Here is a 22,605-nt window from a genome sequence, read left to right as displayed (position 1 = left end):
ATATGTGTTTAATATAAATGCGTGTGTATATCTCTGAGTTGCGCACAACGTAGCATTGAAAGCATTTCAAAGAAAGCAGACACCGTAGAAGAGAGAAAATGCTCAGTTGGCGTCGCGACGTCACGGTTTAAGGATCGTAGGATTCGTTTATAAAAAAAAAAAAAAAAAGAAAAAAAAAGGACTCGAAAACATTTCTCTTAAAAATTACAAATCAAACTTACAGTGAAAGAGAATGATCAATTAATAAAACGATAATACGTATTGTGAAATATTTGAAAATAAAATAAAATTTGAATGATAGAAAATTAGTAAACAAATTATAATCGATGTCCAAATAAATATGGCCAATCGATTCGAGGGGAAAAAAAAATGGGAACAGTAGTAATATTCTAGAAATATAATATAGTTCGACATTTTCTTTCTATAAGAAAATCAAATATATCGACAAGTGTGTATTAACAAAATAAAAAAAAAAATAAAGAAAATTCTTACGCATAAATTAATTAAAAAAAAAAAATTATAATAATTATCGTTGACCCTATTTTGATTTTTTGGTGATATTATCATTGTGATTTGGTGTTTTTGATTTTGTGATAAGTTTGAACGAAGAAGGTGTTATTTTTCATCAGATTTTTTTTTTACTACAAATGAAGAAGAAGGAACTATAAAAAAAAAAAAAATTAAAAAAAAAAAAATACATACATATTTTAGACATTTAATATTTCAACGATTCGAAGAAAGTACTATACGAGGAATGATCCGAACATTTTATACGAATCGTTCACGAAGAAAACTAGAAGGACGTACTTACGTCTGACAGTGTGCCAAATATATTCGAAGAATATTACTAATTCATTTCTTTTCTTCTTTTTTTTTTCCCCCTTCGACTCGTACAACTCGTCTTTTTTTGTTGTTGTTTTATTTTAAAAAAGAAGAAAGAACAAACAAAACAAAAATATTTAATCACGTGTTGTTTCACAATTTTAATTTGAACAAATCACAAAATAAAAGTAATATCAAATAAGAAGAGAAAGAAAACATACGAATGAACATTTCTTCTTCTTCTTCTTCTTCTAATACATAAATGAAACATCAATGTCATTTATTTCTTAATGAATTATTTCTCACATATTTTTTATATAACAAATTGTAGATTAGATATCTCTAACGCGCGAAGTGATTCGTATTTTTTTTACTTTTCTTTATTCTCGGAAAGAAATTCAAACAAACATACCAAAATATAATCGAGTATCATTTAATGGATATTCCGAAGGAATCAACAAATTCTTTAGTTACAGCAGACATACACACAAACACACACACACACATATACACACTAATCGATCAAATATTTTTATAACATATCAGAATATTTTTCTTAGTAATTACAAACTCGTGTAATTCATACACGAACTTACACATTTGGGTTCAAATATTTTCTTATACCATGTCATCTAAATTCGTCGTTTCACTTTCACGCTCTTGATATATATATATATATACATATATATATATATATATATATTTGTTGTATGAATCTGTTAGGTCATTGACTTTAGACGATGTCATCGGAATAATTTTAGATAACCAAAGAGAATATTAGCGAGAAATCAAATTGTCAAGTTTATAAAAAGGGAATACGTATAATTGGAAAGATAAGAACAAAACGCGTGTTTAGATTATTTTGTGGGCCTTATGCACGAGTCTAATCAATATTTTTCTCACACTTTTTAATCATACACTTTTTCATTTAATTTTTTATAATAATTCATAACATGAAATTCTGATTATCAGTTATTCATCGTCATAGATTGTATTTACATTGAACTTTAACAAAATGATATAAAATATATTTGATGTTTAGTAAAAAAAAAAAGCAAAAAAAAAAAGAAGGAAGAAGAACAAATTTCTTATCTATTAGATTAAATTTAAAAAAGTAAAAAATTAGAAACATTTTATATTACAATTACATTTGTATCTTAATAAAAATAATATTATAGATATAAGTAAATGAAAAATATTACGAAACGCACAATTATTAAATTAAAATTTTATTTAAACGAATATTTGAAAGAATTATTGATAATAGGAAATAATTAATTAAAATAATCAAGAAGAAAAGAAAAATAGGGAAGAACTACTTTTTATTTAAATAAAGTTTGTATGTTTTAAGAAAGTTAATGTTAAGTAACATTAAATGAAATCAAATTACGAAACGCCCGCGAATGAATTAGCTTTAATTAAACAAATATTTGTTTGAAAGAACAATACAAATCAAAAATTAAAAAAAAAAAAAAAAAAAAAAAAAAGTAGCGATAGTATAAAAACAATCGTAAAATTTGTACCATACGAAAAATAGTATCACTTGATAACAAAAAAATATCTAAACAAATTTAGATTTAATTTAAATAGAACAAAAACCAATTTGTGAATTTGTAATTGAAAAAATTAAGAAAATACTTTTTTCATTGTAAAATTTGTATCTTAAAAAAAACAAAAAAAAAAAAAACATAACACATTAGATATAAATAGAATCGAAAGATATTATAGAAAAAAGAAAAAAATGTCAAATTCACCTGTTACCAAAAATGTACCACCCAGACCAAAAATTACTTTACCAATTCCGGGTCAATATGGACGTTATCCACAAACACCTGTGGGTTATGCATCAACACCCCCTTATAATCAGACACCTGTGCCTATGACACCCGTACCTATGACACCCGTTTCTGGACAACCACAAGTATTTTATTCCAACAGAGCTAGTGAATTTGTATTCACTCAATTTAAAGGAATCAAAGATTTTACTAAATCTGGACTCAGTGTTGGAGAAAGAAGCGTTTTTTGGTTGTACGAAAAGGTAATATTTTTATCTTTACAAATAAATGCATTAATAAATTCATTTCCAATTATTTTTTCTCTTCTCTTTTTTCTTTGTTTTTTTTTTTTTGTCAGAAATGATTTTTTTTTGTTTTGTTTAGGTTAGCTCCTGGAGTAAACGATGGTTCACTCACATTTTTTTAGTTGTTATTGTATTTTTATATAGTATAGCAGGCGCTATGATTTTTATTACCATCGAGGGAACCAACGAGGATATATTTCATTTTAATATACGTCAAGAAAGGTAAATTTTTTTCTGATCTTTTAATCAAATAAAATATATGCAAATAGATAACAAAAAAAAAAAAAAAAAAGAAATTTCTTTTACCAAATTAAAATTATTCTATTTTTCTGTACTCTACGAATTCAATTTATAAATGATATTGTGCATATTTAATTTGTCGTTCATAATAATGTGTTAAAATATCAAATATTATTGGAATGTTAAAATATAAAATAGTATTGTTATTCATATACACGTTGAAACGATAGATCGTACGATTATGTCACAGAAAATGTGGGACAATTAAGTGTTTGCTTTAACGAGGGAAAAGAAAGAAAGAAAAAAAAAAGAAAAAGAAAAAATAATATAACAGAGAAAAAAAAAGTATGGCAATAGTATGTCAGTAAATTTATATTATTTTATTCGAGACCTGCCCTAAATAATATTCAATGATTCTTGAATTAAATCACTTCTTTTGTGTAATCAAGATTAATAAAAAAAAAAAAAAAAAATGTACAATTATTCTTTATCGAAATAATGTGAATGCATAATCGGTATATTCATATAATAATAATAATAATAATAATAATAATACACTAGAGGATATAATCCCTGTAAATGATTTCCCTTTTAGTCGCCTTTTACGACAAGCAGGGATTACTGCGGTTTTATTCTTTTCCCCAAAACCGCAGGGGATGTTTATGATGATCGATATATTTATTGAATCGATATGAAATATTTTAGTTTATAATTACCAAAAATTATTCTCAAATAGAAAATATCATTTGTTATCAACGTCACAAATATAATACTCACGATTGAACCCAGTGACATTGATAAATTCGATTACGCATCGGTGATAAAGTAGTAATCGTTGAATTTAATATCGCTGACACGATATAACTTTAACTTTAACTTTTAACCCAGGGTTTCGTGTAGATGACTATTTTCTGCAATTTTATGCTACGATCGATTAACCTCAGGACGAAGGTCACTACGTTAAACCAGAAAACACGAGAGAATCGGAACAACTCTCTCTCTCTCTCTTTTTTTTACACTTAAATCTTGAAAGACATTTTTTTCTTAGCGTGTTACACGAATGATTCATTTTTATTCACGATATATGTCATGATCCAGATCAAATCTTTTCATTTAACCTTTGTTTATGATAAATCACCCTTTTTATCATTTTTATCGATTAAGAAAAACATTGAACGTTTCGACATGCAAGTTTGAATAGAACAATTTGGAATGTTAAAAATTGTAAAAAGGAATGAGGGTAGATTAGTTTACAAAAATTAATGTAACAATTATCTTCTATTATTGAATTTTGTAGAAACAAGACCATCGAACTGATCAGACAACTCTGGGATGATGAAGTATTGACCTCGGATGTGGAACTTTGGAAAGGAGGAGCACGAAGGGAACTTATGAAATATGAAGAAAATCTTTATGAATTTTACAAACTTGGCTTGATCGATCATAAACAAAAAGTGTGGACATTTTGGAATGCTGTTTTTTATTGTGGTACCATTTATACGACTATCGGTAAGTTTTCTTCAAATCCTACTAGATTTTGTTCTTTCTTTTTTTTGTTTTTTTTTTTGCAATTGAAATGAACAAGAAGAAAAACAAACAAAAAAAAAGAAAAGAAAAGAAAAGTAATACGAATAAACGTTTATTTTCATTGAAGAAAATATTTGATGTTATACTTTGAAGAGAAGAAGAAGAAGAAGAAAAAAAGGAAAAAAATTATGTAACACAGTAGGATTCGAATAAAAATTATCATAGTGTCAATCAAAAATAAAAAAAATAAAAAAAGTAATAAACAATGTGGATTATTGTACTTTTCATCAAAATGATTTCAATAACCATTCGTCAAGATTTACAACTCTCTTTTATAGCTTTACGTTAATTCACGTAAATTTCGTTTGATTTGTTTAACCAAACTGTTACACTAAATCTCTCAGGATATCTCAAATATACAGAAAGCGAGAAGTTAATAGATTCGTGTGTTTAAGATAAACGTATATGTAATTTATAACGAGAACACTATAGTAGAACATTTATTTCTTTTGAAATAACAATCCCAAATCTTTCAATTTAACTAATCTTTGACTCACGATTTCTTTTTATATGAATTTTTTCATTCCTTTCTTCTTCTTTTTTTTTTTTTTTTTTTTTTAAATAATATATATATATATGTGAATGTACATTTTTATACAGAAATATAAATTTTCGAATGTCGAGAGAACTTGCCCACGCGTACTATTTTCAGTAGATCACATTACGTAACGAGAAATAGAAAATTTTAGAAGAAATGATGAAGAAAAGAAGATTTCATTTTAACACGTGCTTCGAATTTTTTTTTTTTTTTAATATTGTCTAAAGTATTATTAAAAAATAAAAAAAGTGAAAGATTTTATCTAACACATTTGATGACAGATGTTATATTTCACATATAGATGAATCGTGCAATAAAAGTAAGTTTAACTTAATGAATTATTTATCGTTTTACACAATTATCTATAGACAACAACAAAAAAAAGTATATTAATGGTTATTTTCTTTAATTAAAAAAAAAAAAAAAAAAAAAAAAGGAGAAAAGAACCGGGTCAAATTATTCCGAGGAAACAAGTATTCACTCGAAAATATTTGGTCATCTTCCAAAAAATATCATCTGACCTCTCTTTATTTATGTGTATCTTGGAAGTGTCTTTAGCGAGTCATCTCTTTGAGTAGGAGAGAGAATGAGAAACAGTCAGCGACACATTATAAAACTATTTTTAGATTAGACGGCGCCATTATTTTCTCTTACTTTCTTTTTTCAAACTTTATTTATACATGACTTCAAATATTCAGTAATATTAAAATTAACAACGCGATAAAAGGAATAATATAAAAGATATAACAAACCTTTAATGAATAATTAAAACTATGATAAAAAGATACACACAAATTCATATTTAAGTATATCATGATATATGATTAAAATATGAAATTAATGATAAAAGAAAACAAGAAATACCATTTAGCAAATATTAAATATGTAAACTATGTTCACGTATAAATCTGCAAATTATTAAACCCTTAAGTTACACGCTTGAGTTAACTCAAGCGGCGTTGTATTCTATGCTGTTATCAAAATTTTGATTAATTTTTGTCCAAAGACAATATTCTAAATTGGGTTTTTGTTTACATAAAAATAATTGATTTGTTTGGTCAGTTTTTTTTTCAAAAAACAAATTGTGCGTTACGAAGTTAATGAATAATAAATTGAAAGAGAGGGATCAAAATGTAGACTTTATCCTCAAAGGATTTGGATAGAAATGTTACAAATTATCGGACATTAGGAAGGATAAAAAGGATATCACGTGGCGCCGGCGCGTTTGACTAAACGAAATCGAAATGTTGCTACGTAAAACGGGTTGCGGTACATACAGGCGCGGCGCGGAGCGACGCGGCATCGCGACGCCAAGATAGAACATGGTGAACAGGGTGAACAGGGTGTTGTGGTGCATCAATTGCGGCAATTCGAACCTCGCTCGATAACTCGACAACTAAATGTTCCTCCATCCTACCAGAGGACGAGTTTACGCGTTGCGTCAAAACGTTTCAATTCACTTTGGTTAGCAAGTTGTAAGCAGCAATAGAGCAAGCAGCAACTACTTAGCGTTTTCTTCAAAAACTCATCGTGTTACCAACTTGGTATTAATGTTCCTCCTGCTGCTGCTGCTGCTGCTGTTGCTGCGGTAATTTGGTAGTGGTGGGAGCAAGCTCTGGTTTTATTTCTGTCTTCTGCGACGTGCACATATAACTAAACCGTAAGGAAAGACAAGAATTGTGTGAATCAAATCAACTAACGAATTCTTCATCTTCTCGTCATTAGCATTTTTATAATCCCTTTCATCCTATTATGAATTTATCGGTTAGATTAATTGAATTGTTGAATATTTCTTAAATATCAATCGCGCGATATAAAACGACAAAAGATCTATCTGAAAAGTAAATCGTTGACGTTGTTGTCGACAATGGAGGACAGTTACACGGTTCATCGTCGTCGCAAAGCTGCAGCTAAAAGACGTGAAAAAACACCAGAACCATCGACGAGAATTCAACGAATTGAAACAACGTCCGAGGATGAGGATGAAATTAGGAGAGCAAAGATGGAAAAAATGGCAGAGGATACTGAAAGGATGGAACAACAATTGGATAAAGAAAGGAAAGGAAAATCTGATGAGGAAGGACGAGGAAATGAAATGCAGATTGATCAAGAAGACATTCGAGAAAAGAATATCAATTTAAATGATAACAAAAATATTCCAATGGAGGATACGTCAAATGTTACGCGTCAAGAAATACTTTCAACAGCAGCAACAACAACAACAACAACGATAACAGAAACTAATCCTATTTCGAAGCCGCATGAAATCGATAATGAAAAAAATGCACAAGGAAATATTGATGATGTTAAAGTAGCGAGTAAAACGGATAAAGATCCTGGGAAAAAGGATATGAGAATCAAAGATGATGAGAACGAATTTGCCGATATAAGGAAAGTTGAAAAACGTACGAAAAAGAGATCGAAGGATCGTACTATTGAAAGACATCATCGTTCTACGGATTCCAGTGAAGAAATAAGTGACGTTAGTCCTGGTAGAGTGAAAAGTTCGGAAAGTATTAGACCAAGAATAAAAAAGTCCAGTAGCAGAGCACGAATGGCTGTTGATGGTGAAAAATCTGTTCGTGACAAGAATTTGTTGATTGATTCGAAAATTCGATCTAAAGATAAGACAGATAAAAAATCTGTACAACCCAGTGACCTCCTCAATGAGGATGATGTTCTAGAAAGAGCATTGATGAAAAAAAGCGAAAGTTTTCCACCCAGATCGTTGGAAAGACAACCAGTTGTAAAAAGATCAGCTACCGATGTCAAAAAACAAGTGATACCTTTGAGCAATGATAGCCTAATCGAAGATTTTGCTAAAGCACAAAGGGAATATTTATTGAGAGAACGTAGTATAATGGATCCTGATTTACCAGAAGATTATCAGGATGCAAGTGACGTTGTAGGTATGAGGAAGAGAAAAATTGGTTTGGTTCATACCGAAATTGAACAAAAAGAAATTCTCAGCTCGGTCGAACAGAAACCGATAGAATCGACTAAGAGTTCTTGGTTTCAATTCTTTTGGAGAAAGACAAAAACAGATAGCACTGAAGAAGATAAACTAGTGGATGCCGTACCAACGCAAGAAGTTGACAATTCTGAACAAGAATTATCTGACAAACCAGAGAAAGTTACTTTCTTAGATTTTCTTCGTGCACTCAAAGATATTGTGTCCGAATTAAAAGCTTTTATTGTTCAAAATCCTGCGGAGATACATATAATAAAACAAATGAGAAATCGTTGTATGGCACAATTAATATTGATTATGATTTATTGTGGTCTTGGTGCATTTGTTTTTCGATTTACCGAAGGTGCATTCGAAACATTTTACAAGTGCGGCGTAAAAAGAGTCAAGAGAGACTTTTTGGATAGTCTATGGAATTATAGTCACAATCTCAGAGAGGATGATTGGAAGAGTTTAGCTAGAAGAAAGTTAATGGAATTTGAGGAACAATTGCACACCGCTCATGAAGCTGGTGTACATACTTACAGTGGACAAAGAAGTTGGACCTTCTTAAATGCTGTCGTTTATTGTCTCACTGTGATCACTACTATCGGTGAGAAGATCATTTCATGAACGAACAAAATATGTCCAATATTATAAGTTTTCTAGATGTTTTTGATTAATCAAATTAGGACACATTTATAAACTTGCAGGATCATCTCTTGTTTTTTGTATTTTTTCTCAAAATAATATTATTGTTTGAATTCTGTTTTATTATTAAGGATAATCTAATTAATTGATATGTTTCATTTGTGTTTTAGGATATGGTCATATTTCACCTAGCACTACAACAGGAAGAGCAATTACCATTGTTTATGCTATATTTGGTATTCCCATGTTCCTCATTTTGTTGGCTGACTTTGGCAAACTATTCACACGCGGTATAAAGTTCCTTTGGGCATTCGTAAGAAGGCTTTATTATACTGGAAGTTGTCGAAAAGTTCGTCGGACTGGTCCTGTACAGGTATGAACTAATATCATTTCATTAATTATATACTAATGTATTTTTGTTTTAACATACAAATTAATGTTTCGATAAAAATATGTTAAAAGGAAGTAATGAAAGGTGTCCAACTGGTGTACGACCTAGCAACGTTTAGAAGACCATCCCAAATGAATCCGGAAGATATCGAAGAAATTCAAAAACAACAAAGTCAACAACAACAGGCTGTTTTAAATATAGACGGGAATGCACCACCAGACACACCGGGTACACCGGCTATGTCAACGTTTGCTATTGACGATGAATTTAATCTTCCTATATCAGTAGCAATATTTATATTACTTGGTTACATCTTCGTTGGTGCTACGCTTTACAATACCTGGGAGAAATGGGGCTTCTTCGAGAGCTTCTATTTTGTTTTTATTTCAATGAGCACTATTGGCTTCGGTGATTACGTGCCAAAGGTAATAATCTCTTCTTCTTTTTTTATATTATTTATATATATAAATCAATTATAAATTAATCAAACTAAACACGAGATACATTTACACACATCCACACACACACACACACACACAGAGATACACATACATTAATTTTTGTAAAGCATAAAAAAGTACGAGCATGAGTAAAAAATTGACCGTAGTATCTGGATTATTAATGTTTATGATTGAAAACAAAGAAAAAGAAAAAAAGTATGTTTAATATAAAATGAATATTATTCAAATAATTCTTCTAAATTGTGTGAACGGTGTATGGCACTTTAGATAAAGCCTGCATATCCGATTTAATTTGCTTCTAGCAATTATTTTGATGCGAATGTTATCAATAAATGACGCATATCATATCATTTATAATTATTAATCTGTAATTATTCCTCGCTGATTATTTATATTATTATGAAATTAATTTTCTTTCTGCTTTTGTTTTTCACGGTGGTGTTCAGACGGTAAGCTTGAATAAATTTCAATGTTGGTTGCTTCAATTTTTGATATTGCACACTATGTATTCGCACACCGCTTTCCCGATAGTTATTTATGCACTTATGCACTCCAATTGATATGTCCAATTAAAATATTATATACAATTTTTAATTGTAATATTGTACAAAATGTTATTTTGAAATATTAAAATTAATTTTATTGATTGATTTAGCATCCCATGTTTATGATGTGTTCGATAATATACCTGGTATTTGGTCTGGCACTAACTTCGATGTGTATCAACGTTGTACAGGTCAGTATCATTTATTATTTATTATATTTATATTATATTTATTTATTAATATGATTTAATCGATAGGTGATGTTGTCGGATTCGTTTAAACAAGCGAGTCAAAAAATTGGTGCTACAATCGGTTTTGAAATTACGGATGACGATGGTTCGATCAAACCTGCACCACCACCACCGGTTGAAGTTGCTGATATTCATACATCTATCAAGGAATCCATTGAAAAAGGAGAAATTATTGAAAAAATTGCACCTAAAGCCAAACAAGAGGACGTTGATCTATAATACATTGAAACAATTTTCTTCTTTTTCTTATTATAATTATTATTATTATTATTATTAAGGGATACATTTAATTGATTTTTAAGTTCTTCCTCGAAAAGGGCTTTAAAAGTGTGTATCTCAATTTTGAACAATTCTAATCGTCCGCTTGCTTGATCAGATGGACTTTCGCTTCTATTATCACAAAATTATACCGAGTGTATTAATTATCTTTAGTCAATTGAAATATTAATTTTAATTTTATTATTAAAATTAAATTAATTTAATATTAAGTTTATAATTAAAATTAATATTAATATTAAGTTTAATTTTATGAAAGAACAAACAAATGCTTGGAATAAAATCATACACCTTTTTTTTTGTTTTTCCAAGGAAAAACGAGTATTTCATGTGAGAAAGAATTTTTTTTATCTGAGCCTTTTTTTTTCTTCATAAAATTACAAATGATCAAAATATTTCAATTGATAAATTTAAGTGATACACCCACATTATATGCGTGATAGCGTGATATTTACATATATATATGAAAAAGAAAGACATAAGCTTTCTCGTAAAATAATTAAAAAAAAAAGAAAAAAAGTTACAAAAAAATTCCCTTTTCTATCGAATAAAAGGAAGCGAAGTAAAAAATTACAAAAAAAAAAAAAGAAAGAAAAAAAAAGAAAAAGAAATTAAGAAAAACATTTCTGCACAATGTGAGCGGCCTTATCGTCGTAGTAACTTTTGCTTAATTAATTAATTAATTAATTAATTTATAAGAGAAAATTATAAGAGACATGTTTTTAAATAAACAAACAAATTTCTTCTATACACACATAGTAGAATTTAAAGCTATCACATTTGTTTGTTTCGTGTGATAAAAAATCATTCGTTTAATTAAAAAAAAAAAAAATTGTCAATGTTCTTCTTGTCAGTGATTAGTATTGTACAGATAGTATAATTTTTAATGTTAAATAACATCGATCATTTTATATAATATCTTTGTTTTTAATTGATTACAAGTGAAAACAAAAGTCAACTGTGAAGAAAATGTCTATTTCAATCGTTTAATAAGCATACTTATTATTTATTTTTATTTGATGATTCGTTCGTTTAATAATTATTGTAATTTGAAAAGATAAAAAAAGGTGACTCAACGTTAATCTAATATCTGCTTTCGATGCATAATATATGAAAATGAATTTATCTAATTATCCGATGTAAATTATTCAAAATTTACACAATCATATTTATAAGAAAATAATATTACTTCAATGAAACCGCGTGCGTCCATTGTTAATTGTAAAATAGATCCATATAGAAATTATATAATATGTAAATGTGAATTATTTTTTTTTTGGCAAATATTTTATTATTCATAATATTGCCTATTATAATTCCAATGGCTATAAATAAATATTAAAGCGTTGGCGCTTTATTTTTTAATATAAAATAATAAATAATATAAATCATAATAAATAGATTAAAATTTAGTTCTGACTGATTATTTACGTATTTTTATTTTGTCGAATCAATTATCTATTTATTTTTGAAGCATATAAATATTCATTTGTTGAAATTAATAATAATTTCAATGAATACGTCGAAAGGTTAACGATTTTGTTCTTTTTATTTCAATATTTGCACGGAAGATTTCTTTAATATTTTTATCTCAAAGCATCGAATTTAAACTGCAATTTACCTTCTTCTATCCATTAATCCAGCGAGATTATACAAAATATAAAAAAAATAAAAGATAATAATAAAAAAAGAAGAAAATCGTGCCTTTTTGAAAGTCTACTGTATCAGCTGTTTAATGTTTATCTAATTCCTATGACACACACACACACACACACACAAAATTCATATTTGTAAAAGCTAGTGTGCAATTTATAAAAATGTTGAATGAATAAACAAAATCAAATGCCTATTTTTTTTCTCATTATATTTTAAATGATAAATAAATTTTATGTGCGTGTAAAAATAAAATGTATTGTGCTTTACCTTTTTTCTCCTATCAAAATATAATTATTTTATTTAATAATTAAATTAATTCATTAAAAAATGCTTTAAATAAACGTGACATTTATAATTTGAATTTACTTGTTCTTTTTTTTTATAACAATTAATTACGTCTCCATCTTTTTTTTTATGTTCAAAGATATGAATTAAATGTTATCCTTTAAATCTAATGATTTTAAATATCCTGCAAAGAGCATAAAACATCAAAAAATTCAAATGTAAAATGAAATATAACAAAAAAAAAATAATAATTAATTGATATTAAAATATTATTATGAATATAATAAATGAAAAAAAAAAGAAATTGAATTTTTATTTAATTCGCGCTTATTTACTAATAAACATATGTCAATTTAAGAAAAACAATATGGCTACGTTACGATTCAAAATGGCTGAAGGATGACAACACGGTGTAATCAATTGAAGGAACAATTGAATGTTACGAAAATAAATTTGGAGGGAAAATGTCTCATATTCAGTATGTCGATGAGTTGGTCAAGGAGTATTTATTATTTCGAGGATTTAGTCAAACTCTGAAAGCCTTCGACAACGATTTAAAGACCGAGAAAGAAAAAGGTTTCAGGGTGAGGAACAACAACAATATATAAATAGAAAAAGAAATAAATTCAACACAAATATCAATTATTTGTAATGCACTATCGATGAAAAACAAATTAGCATATTTTTACGACACTTTAAATTCATTATTTAATAATAAGAATTCATTTGAAATTTCATTGGTCAATGTGTTTAAATACAATTTCAAAACAATTACTTTCAATGCATAACCTTTTACTTAAAAATAAGTAGTGAACATTTAAAATGACCGTTTTCATTATTCATTTTGTTTTTTGTTTTGTTTTGTTTTATTAGGTTGATAAAATAGTTGACCAACTGATGCAATATATATTTACATATGATTTAACATCTCTGAGAGAATTATGGGGACACTTGGACATTAGATTGTTCTCTCGTTTAGAGAATCACTTTACTCCAGCGATAAGAAAATTAGAGAATGCTGTATTAAAAATGTATCTGGTTAATGCGGCTGTAAATAATAAATTAGATCGTATTCAAGAATTTTTTTCTAAAATGGCACCAGAATTGCAAGGACATTCAGAATGGAAAGAATGGTTTGGTACGATATAAATACTTTAATAATAATCATTATCAACGAATATATATATAAATTTATACATTAATATTATTTAATTTTGCAGCATTACCATTTATTAAAAATCCAGAAGAAAATCCAATTTATTCGGCACATTTTAGTAGACAATGGCAAGATACTATGGTGGTTTCTTTACACAATTTTCTTGCTACTATCTTTCAAGTAGGTAAATTTCATGTTTTCGAATATAATTGTCGTTAATTGATGATAAATTAACATATGTTATTTATGTAATTGATTAAATGTTTACAGTGTATGCCACAACCAACATTATTAACGATAGATGAAGATACTAATAAGTTAAAACGTTTGCAAGAAGAGAACGAAGCGTTGAGACAAAAATTAAATGAACCTATTAAAGTAGAAACAATTTCCGATGTAAATCCAGGACCAGTACCGCAATATCCGTCAATGGATGATGTTATGGATGATTTTTACATCATTGCTCAGTATATATTATTTGTTGACCTAACACACTAAATAATTTATATAATAACATTATTTTTTTTCTTCTTTTTTTTTTTTGTTTTCAGAGAATCTCCTTTAATGGAAAATCCTAAAACACTGAGAAGTTTAATAAAAAATATAGGAGGCGGTTCTAGTCCAATTTTAAATAGAAAATCTGCAACAAATGTTAAAAAACATACAGAACCTGATATGACGTCTACGAAAAGAACGAACACCAAAGGAAGATTGAATTCAGTTGCAAAAACTGAAGTAGTTGCTAAAAGGAGCATAAGTTGTGATTCACGATTAACTAGTACTAGAAAAAGGGATTCGTCTATAGATACTACTGTTGAAAGAAAAACTAAAGAGAAGATGGAGTCAACTTACATTCTATTAAGTCAGGTTAATTAATTAATAAATTATTCAATTATTTATATATTAAAATGACAATGATAATTATTTGTATGTTGTGTAAAAATATTTTTTCAGGAGGAATATACAGAACATAAAGCATCTATTATTCAATGTAAAAGCAATGCGAGTGGTTCGTACGTGGCAACGGGTGATATCGATGGTGTTATCAAAGTATGGACACCAATTCCGTCACCAAAGTACGTATTTTTTTTCTTTTTTTACATACTAATTAACAATATTAATTCTTACATTATGTATTAAAATCTGCTAAATTGTTTCTATTTCATTTATTTAATTAGAACCGTCACGACATTCTCCTCACCTGTGGCAAACACGAATAAAGCTATAACTGCATTAGATTGGATAGCAAAAAATGAACGTTACTTTTTACATGGTGATAATAATGGTATCATTCAGTTACACGATACACGTGATTGTAAAACACTTTGGGAAATACAACACGAAGGATCAAAGATTATAACATTACTTTGCAATCCAACTGATTCTACATTCGTATGCTCGGTGACTGATTTTACAGAAAGTAAATTACTTTTATATGACATTAAATCGATGAAATTAGAAAGAATTTTACCTACAGAACAAGATGTAATAGCTTTGTGTTCAGCGTTTAATCATAATGGACAATTGTTGATCACAGGAATGTCTAATGGCAATGTATTGATACACGATTTTAGACAAAATGAAATAATCAGTAATTTCAGTTCTCATTCAAGTGCAGTCATCGATATTGAATTGATTAATGACTTTAATAATTTTTGTACACGAACCCAAGATGGAAAATTGTGTCAAAGAAGTTTAAATCATTCAGGAAAGATATTATGGGAGAGTAAAATTAAAATAGAAAACAACGCTTATCATGGAAAATTATTTACCTTCGATCAAAGTGGAAATTATATGTTACTTTGTACACAAAACGGTGGTAATATATACAAAGTAAGAGTCATAATATTTTTTATACACGTTATATAATATAAAATGAACATTTCAATTTAAAATTACTAAGAATATTTGATACATTACAGACACCACCTAGTATGCAAACAAAAGTTTTAGAACTTGGTGGACATAAAGGAACATTGTGTTGCGACTGGTCTAGTGCTAATCAATCTGGAACATGTATTACCGGTGGTGCGGAAGGAAAAGCAAGAGTATCGACATTATTATCACCATGATACAGAAATAAAATTAGCATATGTGTAAATTCGTGAGCGCGGATTAATTGAAAAAGAAAAAGTTAGCAGAAGAGAGCAATTATGTAGATATTGATTTTGTTTATATGTAATTTATTCCTTACTAATTTTAAATCTAATAATAGTATTAAAATATAGAAATAACTATAATATATCATAAATATAGACAATATTAGTAGGAAAGTCAAATTATTTTATAAAAAGTACAATTCAATACCAATGTATCATTTTCCTATATAACATCTAATAATATTTAATAGTATTTTATTTTTTAAAACATAATTAACTTACTAATTAGTAGGATGATGAAATTTATAGAAAATGACTTATTAATAATATAAAAATGTAAAATGTGATCTTATATAAGTTTAGTGTTAATAGAAAACCAAAAAAAAAAAGGAAAAAAAAAACATAATATGTACAGAAAACAAATGTCAAAGTCAATAAATGCAAGTCAATTTTAATACGAATGTTACCCGAGTATTATATCTCATCATCCGTTTATTTAATTTAATTAAAATACTATTACTTTTATTGAACGATCAAGGACATAAAATTCTTTAAAATCTTACCTCATTTACGAGTACAAGTTTTAACAAGAAAGGAATTTTAAATGAGGTGGATGTACTGACCAACGATGGAATGGTCCTGTCATATTTAATTGTGGTGACCAATATCTTCTAAGAGCTTCATTTATTTCGGCTGGTGTTATCGGCTTGGTTGTATTACCCTAAATAAATAGTTGTTATTATTTTTATTTCCCTTTGTCCTCTTCTAAAGTTGGCTCAACATATTATGAAACACCCTGTATCTAGAAAATAACTAAGGTATTTAAACTAATTATATATTACTAACCTTTCCATGATAATACGGTTTATATGTATACGGATTAACATAATGAAGTTTAAGACGATCAATGGCATCTCCATAAATTTTAGTTTGATCTTGTCGTACTAGAAAAACAAGATCAACTATTTGTGCAACTGTTTCGTATGCTAAATATCCCAAAACTGTATAACCATCTTTGGATATTGTAATATCACCTGTTAATTTTATAAATTGTATTAATATATAAATGGAAAATAAATTCTTGACATGTTAGCTGAAAAATTAATTACCTTCCATACAGATCCATTCATTAAATTTCTGACGGTTCTTGTTTGCGAATGATGCATTACGTGCACTACTAAATTTTAGATAACGAGCTTCATCCATTGAACGTGTCATCATTTCGGCACGAACACATCTGTTTAATTTAATTTCATCTATAACAGATTTATTTTCCATAAGTTCTCCAGTATTGTCTATCGTTTTAATAAAATCACGGTATGCCATCTTTGATTTAGAATTCTTTGATTGGTCAAGGTCTACAATATCATTTACATCATCGTCTTTCACAACTTTATAGACACAATTTTTCAGCCGTTTCATTGCTGCAAAATAGAAAATAATAACATTAATGAATTCAATTAAATATTATATATGATATCATATATGAATAAGTATTATACTATAGAATATACCTAAATATTTAAGTAATCTCTGTAATTTAACTTTATCTTTGCGTAACAAAAATATAAAATCTTCTGCTCCAACAACATTAGACTTCTTCAATACTCCACGTCTTTCAGCATTTTCACAGGCTTTCCTTACAATTGCTCTCATTTGATGCAATACAACTTCTTCTATTATTTTTGCTGATTCTTTTAATGGATTACTAGAATCACCAAATCCATGCATCATTTGTCGAATTTCTATAATTATAAAATAATCAAAATTAATTGCAGTTTCTTAACACTATAGAATAACATAATTTTATTTATTATAAATACAGAATAGTATGTTATCCATATATATTCTTAACCTATAAATATTAATCTACAAACCAACTAAAAAATTATTTGCTTCAGATTTATAATAATTATTGGGAGTTTTAGAATCAGATGCTTCAGCCATTATTAAATAATTTAATTAACAATTTTTAAATTAATAACTAATATTATTAGAGATATTTCTAATTTCAGCAGTGATATATACAACACAATTCAAATACACAAAACACGAATGTTAGAAAGACTACATTACTCAATCGATAATCGAGAATTTCAGTTACCAATCAAATATTATCAACCGAGAGTCGATAATAGTAGACAACTTCTTATTATTTTTTTTTTTTATTTATAATATAGTTTTTTAGAGTACTTAATTAGGGTTAAACTGTACTTTTTACCAATAATAAGTATTTTAAGACAGATTTGTAAAGCAGAAGTTATATAACTTATATTTATATATATATGCATGATTCGACACAGAGATTCGGTAAAAATATAATTGAAAATAAATAATAATAAATATAAATAACTTACGAGTTATTAATAATTGAAATTATAATATCTATAATTTATATACATTGCATGAATGCATCATATAAAAATGTTCTTTTATTCTGTTTGTAAAATATCTTCTATATCTGCTTCTAGGTTAGAATCATTAGTAATTGGTAATGTCTTTTTTGGTTCTGTACTATTTAATTCTTTCTTTTGTAAATTCCTAGGTGTTGGCATTGGAAATTTGGTACTGTTAACTTTAGAATTTCCTGCCAATTTAGGACTCAAATTTTCTAAACTAGAACTACTAATACTGATTGAACTTAAATAAGGATATTGTACATTTTTATTATCCTGGGTCTCCTTCTTTTCATTATCCTTTGAAAATAAAGTTGAAGGAAACATTGCTTCAATAGATCCTATAGGCTTCTTTCTGGATATAGACAACTGGAAAAGAAATATATTATTTAAATAAATATTTAAACAAATTTTGTAGGAAACATTTAATTATTAGTAGTAGGACTATTCTTAGTTACCTGTTTTTCTATTTTTTTCGAAATTTCTGCTATTTTTTCAGCTTGCGTTGTCCTCAATATAATATTATCAACGCTAGGAGATTTCCGTTTTTGAAATGCTTGTATCTTTTCATCGGAAATGCTTTCAATAAAAATAAAATTAAAATATTATAACAACGTGTAGTTGTAGTAAATAATAATTAATGATCTATCGTAATAAAGTACCTTGAAATATTCCAGTCGCTATCATTTAGTTCTGTTTGCTGAGATGAAGATGTGTGTGATGACTCTTTATCATTCTTATCCTTGAGATTGAAAAATACTTTCTTTTTAGTTGAACTACCAACTGAAACTGTTGTTGATTTTAATGCACCCTTATTGTTTTTCGGAGAAATAACAAAACTTTGTGTTTTTGCTTCTTGCATCTTTTTTAAACTAGTTGAGTCATTTTGCTTTGGTGTAGATGTCTTCTGAACTTCCCCGTTCATAAATGTTACTATATTTGAAGAAGTTTCTTCCGTTTGGTTTTTTTCATTTTTATGCAGATCTATCACAGATTTTGCACTGTTCTCTGAGTTAACAAACATTGAAAATATTTCATTTTGATGAATTTCATTATTCTCCTTGCTGTCAACATTTTCATTCTCTTTTGGTACAATCGAAGACTTTCTTGGAATTTTAAATGTATCACGCGCATTTAAATTTTTATACTCTTCGTCTTCTAAATCCATTTGTACTTTTTTTGGTGATATATCTACAAAATTATACAGATAATATTCAATTATTTTGTGTATGCAAACATAAAGGACATTAAATTTATACTAACAAGAATTTTTTGGTATATTAAATGTTCTCATAGCTTTTGATTTAACATTAGTCATAAGTATATCCAATGGTGATTTTTTAACTGACTTAGATTGATGTGATATGTTATTTTTAACAGAAACCCTGTGAAGAACTTCCTTAAGTATATTACGCTTTACTTCATTATATTTATGATATTTCTGTAAACATAAAAATAATCATTAAATTTGTTAAACACACCCACACAAGAATACTTTTGATTTAATATTAAATTTACCTTAGAATAAATACTTTGATGATGTCGAATTATTTTCATTTTTTGTTTATACGATGCTTCAGGTATCTCACTCCATTCTGGATCTATTCCTAAATCACGTAATTTTTGGTGAAACGTTCCTAGTATATCTTTTTTTAATTTTTCAAGAGAAAGGCTATCATTTTGAGAAGTCTTCTTCGATTTAGGTGGAGAAGATATTACTTCATTTTTATTCGATGATACAATGTTTTTTTTAACACTGATAGCTTCTGATTCACTTTCCGTTTCAGATTCTGTTGTAGTATAGCTTGACGTTGCAGAACTTATAGCTTGGTTATCAAGAAAACTTTTTTTAGATGTTTTATTATTTTCTACGTTAATTGTACTAACTTTAGAATCAACGCTTTCTGAACTTGACTCCGAAGATTCATTAATATCATTATTATTTAAAATACTTGGAATACTATCGCTATTGGAATGAGTTTTAATGGAATCATTTTTGGAATGTTTTGGTTTACGATTAATCTGATTATCATTTTCTAATTGAGATACATTGACTACGTTGAGACCTTCTAAAGATTTATCAGTATCTTTTGTTTCATGATAATTTTGTGAAATTTTTGGTACTGATAATAATGATTCAATTTTTGATTTCTGTTTTAATATACTATCTGTATTTTCAATATTAATTTTTTCTCCAGAACCGTGTTCTGCAATTTTTTTATTTAGAAAATGCATATTTTTACTATATTGTATCATGGGTGTTACAATATTATCTGTCTTTTTATCATTATGAAAATATTTATTTACATCCGTTTGTATTAATGAATTTTGTAAACCATGAGACAACGAACTAAGCTGTTTACTTTGTTCCATTAAAATACTCGATTGATCTTTAGATTGTTTTTCCAAGGCACTAACTTTAAATTCATATTCGGCTTTAATAAATTCCGCTGCCTGTTGCGTTAATTTTAATTCCATTGTTATTTTTTCGATATCTAAATGATGCTGACGATCCATCTGTTGTATTTTAGATCTCCAATAATCTTCTTGCGTTTTAAGTTTGTCTTGCATTTTTTCTATATCCGGAGTAAGCTACAAATAATATAATATAATATTTAACATGCATGGAGAATTTAAATATATTATTTATTTCTAAATATATATACCTTTTCAAGAAGTTGATTTCTCAATCTTTCTATTTCTTTTTCTTGTTGACTTACTAATAATTTAACATTTATCTCAGGTACATTGCTGTTTACTGCATAAGGACTTTCGTTTCTATGTCTTAAATTCTGTAAAAAATATAAGTTTTATAATCAATTTGAATATTTTTAACAGATGTTTAAATATGTGTTATTTATATAAATCATTTTCTCAAACCTACACTGATTTCAGATAAAAGTAAACTTTTCAAATCGTTTATTTCTTCATTATTTTTTATTTGCTGTTTTTCTATTAAATCATATTTATTTACATTATATCTAATACTATCATTTTCACTTTCGTTTTCTTTATCCTTGTTATCTATTTTAATACTATTCGATGTTTTATCTGATTCATTTTTTATTACTTTCTCAGCCCGATTAAGTCGTTCTTTTAACATTTTTATCTCGTTATGCAATTTTTCAGTCTCAGTTTTATAATGATCGTGTACAGGTGATGTTTCCGTAGATAAATCAATCATATATGAATGACGACGAGTTATATGAGCTTTAACACATGTATTTGAAATAAATGATTTAGGACAATGTGGACACTACAAATAAAATAAAATATATTAGTAAAATTAATAATTTCTTAATGTAACAATATTATATAAAATTAGCAAATTTATTACCTTATGTATTTCACCATTGGAATCTCCAATCTTTGTTTCGATCACTCTACTCCTTTCTTTATTTTTATCTTTTAAATTTTTTATTATCTCTTCCAAAGCATTCATTTCTTTTCTAAGCCTATGATTATCTTCGATTTTTAATTTCAACTCATCCTTCAATATTATTACGCTTTGGTCTAAATACTGTTTACAATAAAGCAAATATTCCACAGCTAATTGTGCAAGGCGAAATACTTTAACGAAATTAGAATCTAATATTTTTAAATCGTATTCATTTTCCAAATTATAATTAATAACATTATTAATATTTTCATCTATGGTTACAAAATCTCTATCTATTATTAATCTGTCTATGTCGATGGAACCTAAAATATAAGCTTAATTATAGCATAAATGTATTCAAGAGTCATTGCTAAGAAAAGTGCAAGTATTAACATACCTATACGATTCCAATCAACATGAATCCTAGATCTATGCGTATTGAAATGAAAACCTGATTCCTTTGCAAGTTTTGGAAAATTGTGACACCACTTGGTACCAATATGAAATGAAAATGCCATTGTTGTATTTACAGCTGTATCTTCATTAACACAATAATCTTGAGATACACTTCATTTAACTATAATATACTTATTGAATAACACATAATCCACAAAATTATATAAAATAGTGTGATTTATAATATCAAGTATTTTAATTATTAACATATTCAATATATTTAAATACATATAAATTTATATATATATATGTATACTAATATAATAAATCTTTTGGATTTATAAACTAATGCATCTTTTGTAATCCATATTATGTAAATAATGTAAACAAAGCTGAATTTATTAAAAAACACATTAGGTTATCTTCGACAGGTGTCTGACACAAGATGG

The 22,605-nt window shown here is 27.4% G+C and overlaps 4 protein-coding genes across 4 annotated transcripts; 2 read left to right on the top strand and 2 right to left on the bottom strand.

Annotated features, from left to right (window-relative positions):
- The first annotated feature begins 96 nt into the window (after window positions 1-96).
- Window positions 97-12,638, top strand: LOC107068015 (uncharacterized). Its single transcript, XM_089175508.1, has 8 exons — window positions 97-2,860; window positions 2,982-3,124; window positions 4,440-4,655; window positions 7,110-8,827; window positions 9,036-9,238; window positions 9,328-9,681; window positions 10,373-10,453; window positions 10,520-12,638. Exons 1-8 carry the CDS (start codon window positions 2,564-2,566, stop codon window positions 10,730-10,732), a joined length of 3,225 nt encoding a protein of 1,074 aa, XP_089031634.1. The 5' UTR covers window positions 97-2,563; the 3' UTR covers window positions 10,733-12,638.
- Window positions 12,639-13,102: 464 nt separating this feature from the next.
- LOC107068022 (WD repeat-containing protein 91) lies at window positions 13,103-16,446 on the top strand. Its single transcript, XM_015324016.2, has 8 exons — window positions 13,103-13,314; window positions 13,604-13,868; window positions 13,951-14,066; window positions 14,157-14,353; window positions 14,438-14,753; window positions 14,841-14,962; window positions 15,065-15,719; window positions 15,809-16,446. The coding sequence occupies exons 1-8, from the start codon at window positions 13,195-13,197 to the stop codon at window positions 15,956-15,958; spliced, it is 1,941 nt and encodes a 646-aa protein (XP_015179502.1). The 5' UTR covers window positions 13,103-13,194; the 3' UTR covers window positions 15,959-16,446.
- Window positions 16,447-16,566: 120 nt separating this feature from the next.
- Window positions 16,567-18,003, bottom strand: Spt3 (Transcription initiation protein Spt3). The gene is made up of 5 exons (XM_015324017.2): window positions 17,863-18,003; window positions 17,500-17,730; window positions 17,095-17,409; window positions 16,832-17,019; window positions 16,567-16,706 (listed from the first exon to the last, which is right to left on the bottom strand). Exons 1-5 carry the CDS (start codon window positions 17,930-17,932, stop codon window positions 16,569-16,571), a joined length of 942 nt encoding a protein of 313 aa, XP_015179503.1. The 5' UTR covers window positions 17,933-18,003; the 3' UTR covers window positions 16,567-16,568.
- DZIP1 (DAZ interacting zinc finger protein 1) lies at window positions 17,897-22,603 on the bottom strand. Its single transcript, XM_015324015.2, has 9 exons — window positions 22,158-22,603; window positions 21,719-22,083; window positions 21,266-21,637; window positions 21,048-21,173; window positions 19,900-20,973; window positions 19,645-19,822; window positions 19,044-19,572; window positions 18,840-18,960; window positions 17,897-18,750 (listed from the first exon to the last, which is right to left on the bottom strand). Exons 1-9 carry the CDS (start codon window positions 22,276-22,278, stop codon window positions 18,418-18,420), a joined length of 3,219 nt encoding a protein of 1,072 aa, XP_015179501.2. The 5' UTR covers window positions 22,279-22,603; the 3' UTR covers window positions 17,897-18,417.
- Between the last annotated feature and the right edge of the window lie 2 nt (window positions 22,604-22,605).

The sequence above is a fragment of the Polistes dominula genome, unplaced genomic scaffold, assembly GCF_049000335.1.
Source record: "Polistes dominula isolate Pdom_NZ unplaced genomic scaffold, Pdom_raw_medaka contig_17, whole genome shotgun sequence".
In the NCBI taxonomy this organism is placed as follows: Eukaryota; Metazoa; Arthropoda; class Insecta; order Hymenoptera; family Vespidae; genus Polistes; species Polistes dominula.
The sequence above is the reverse complement of the archived record's forward strand: the minus strand, read 5'-3'. Positions and strand labels throughout refer to the sequence as shown.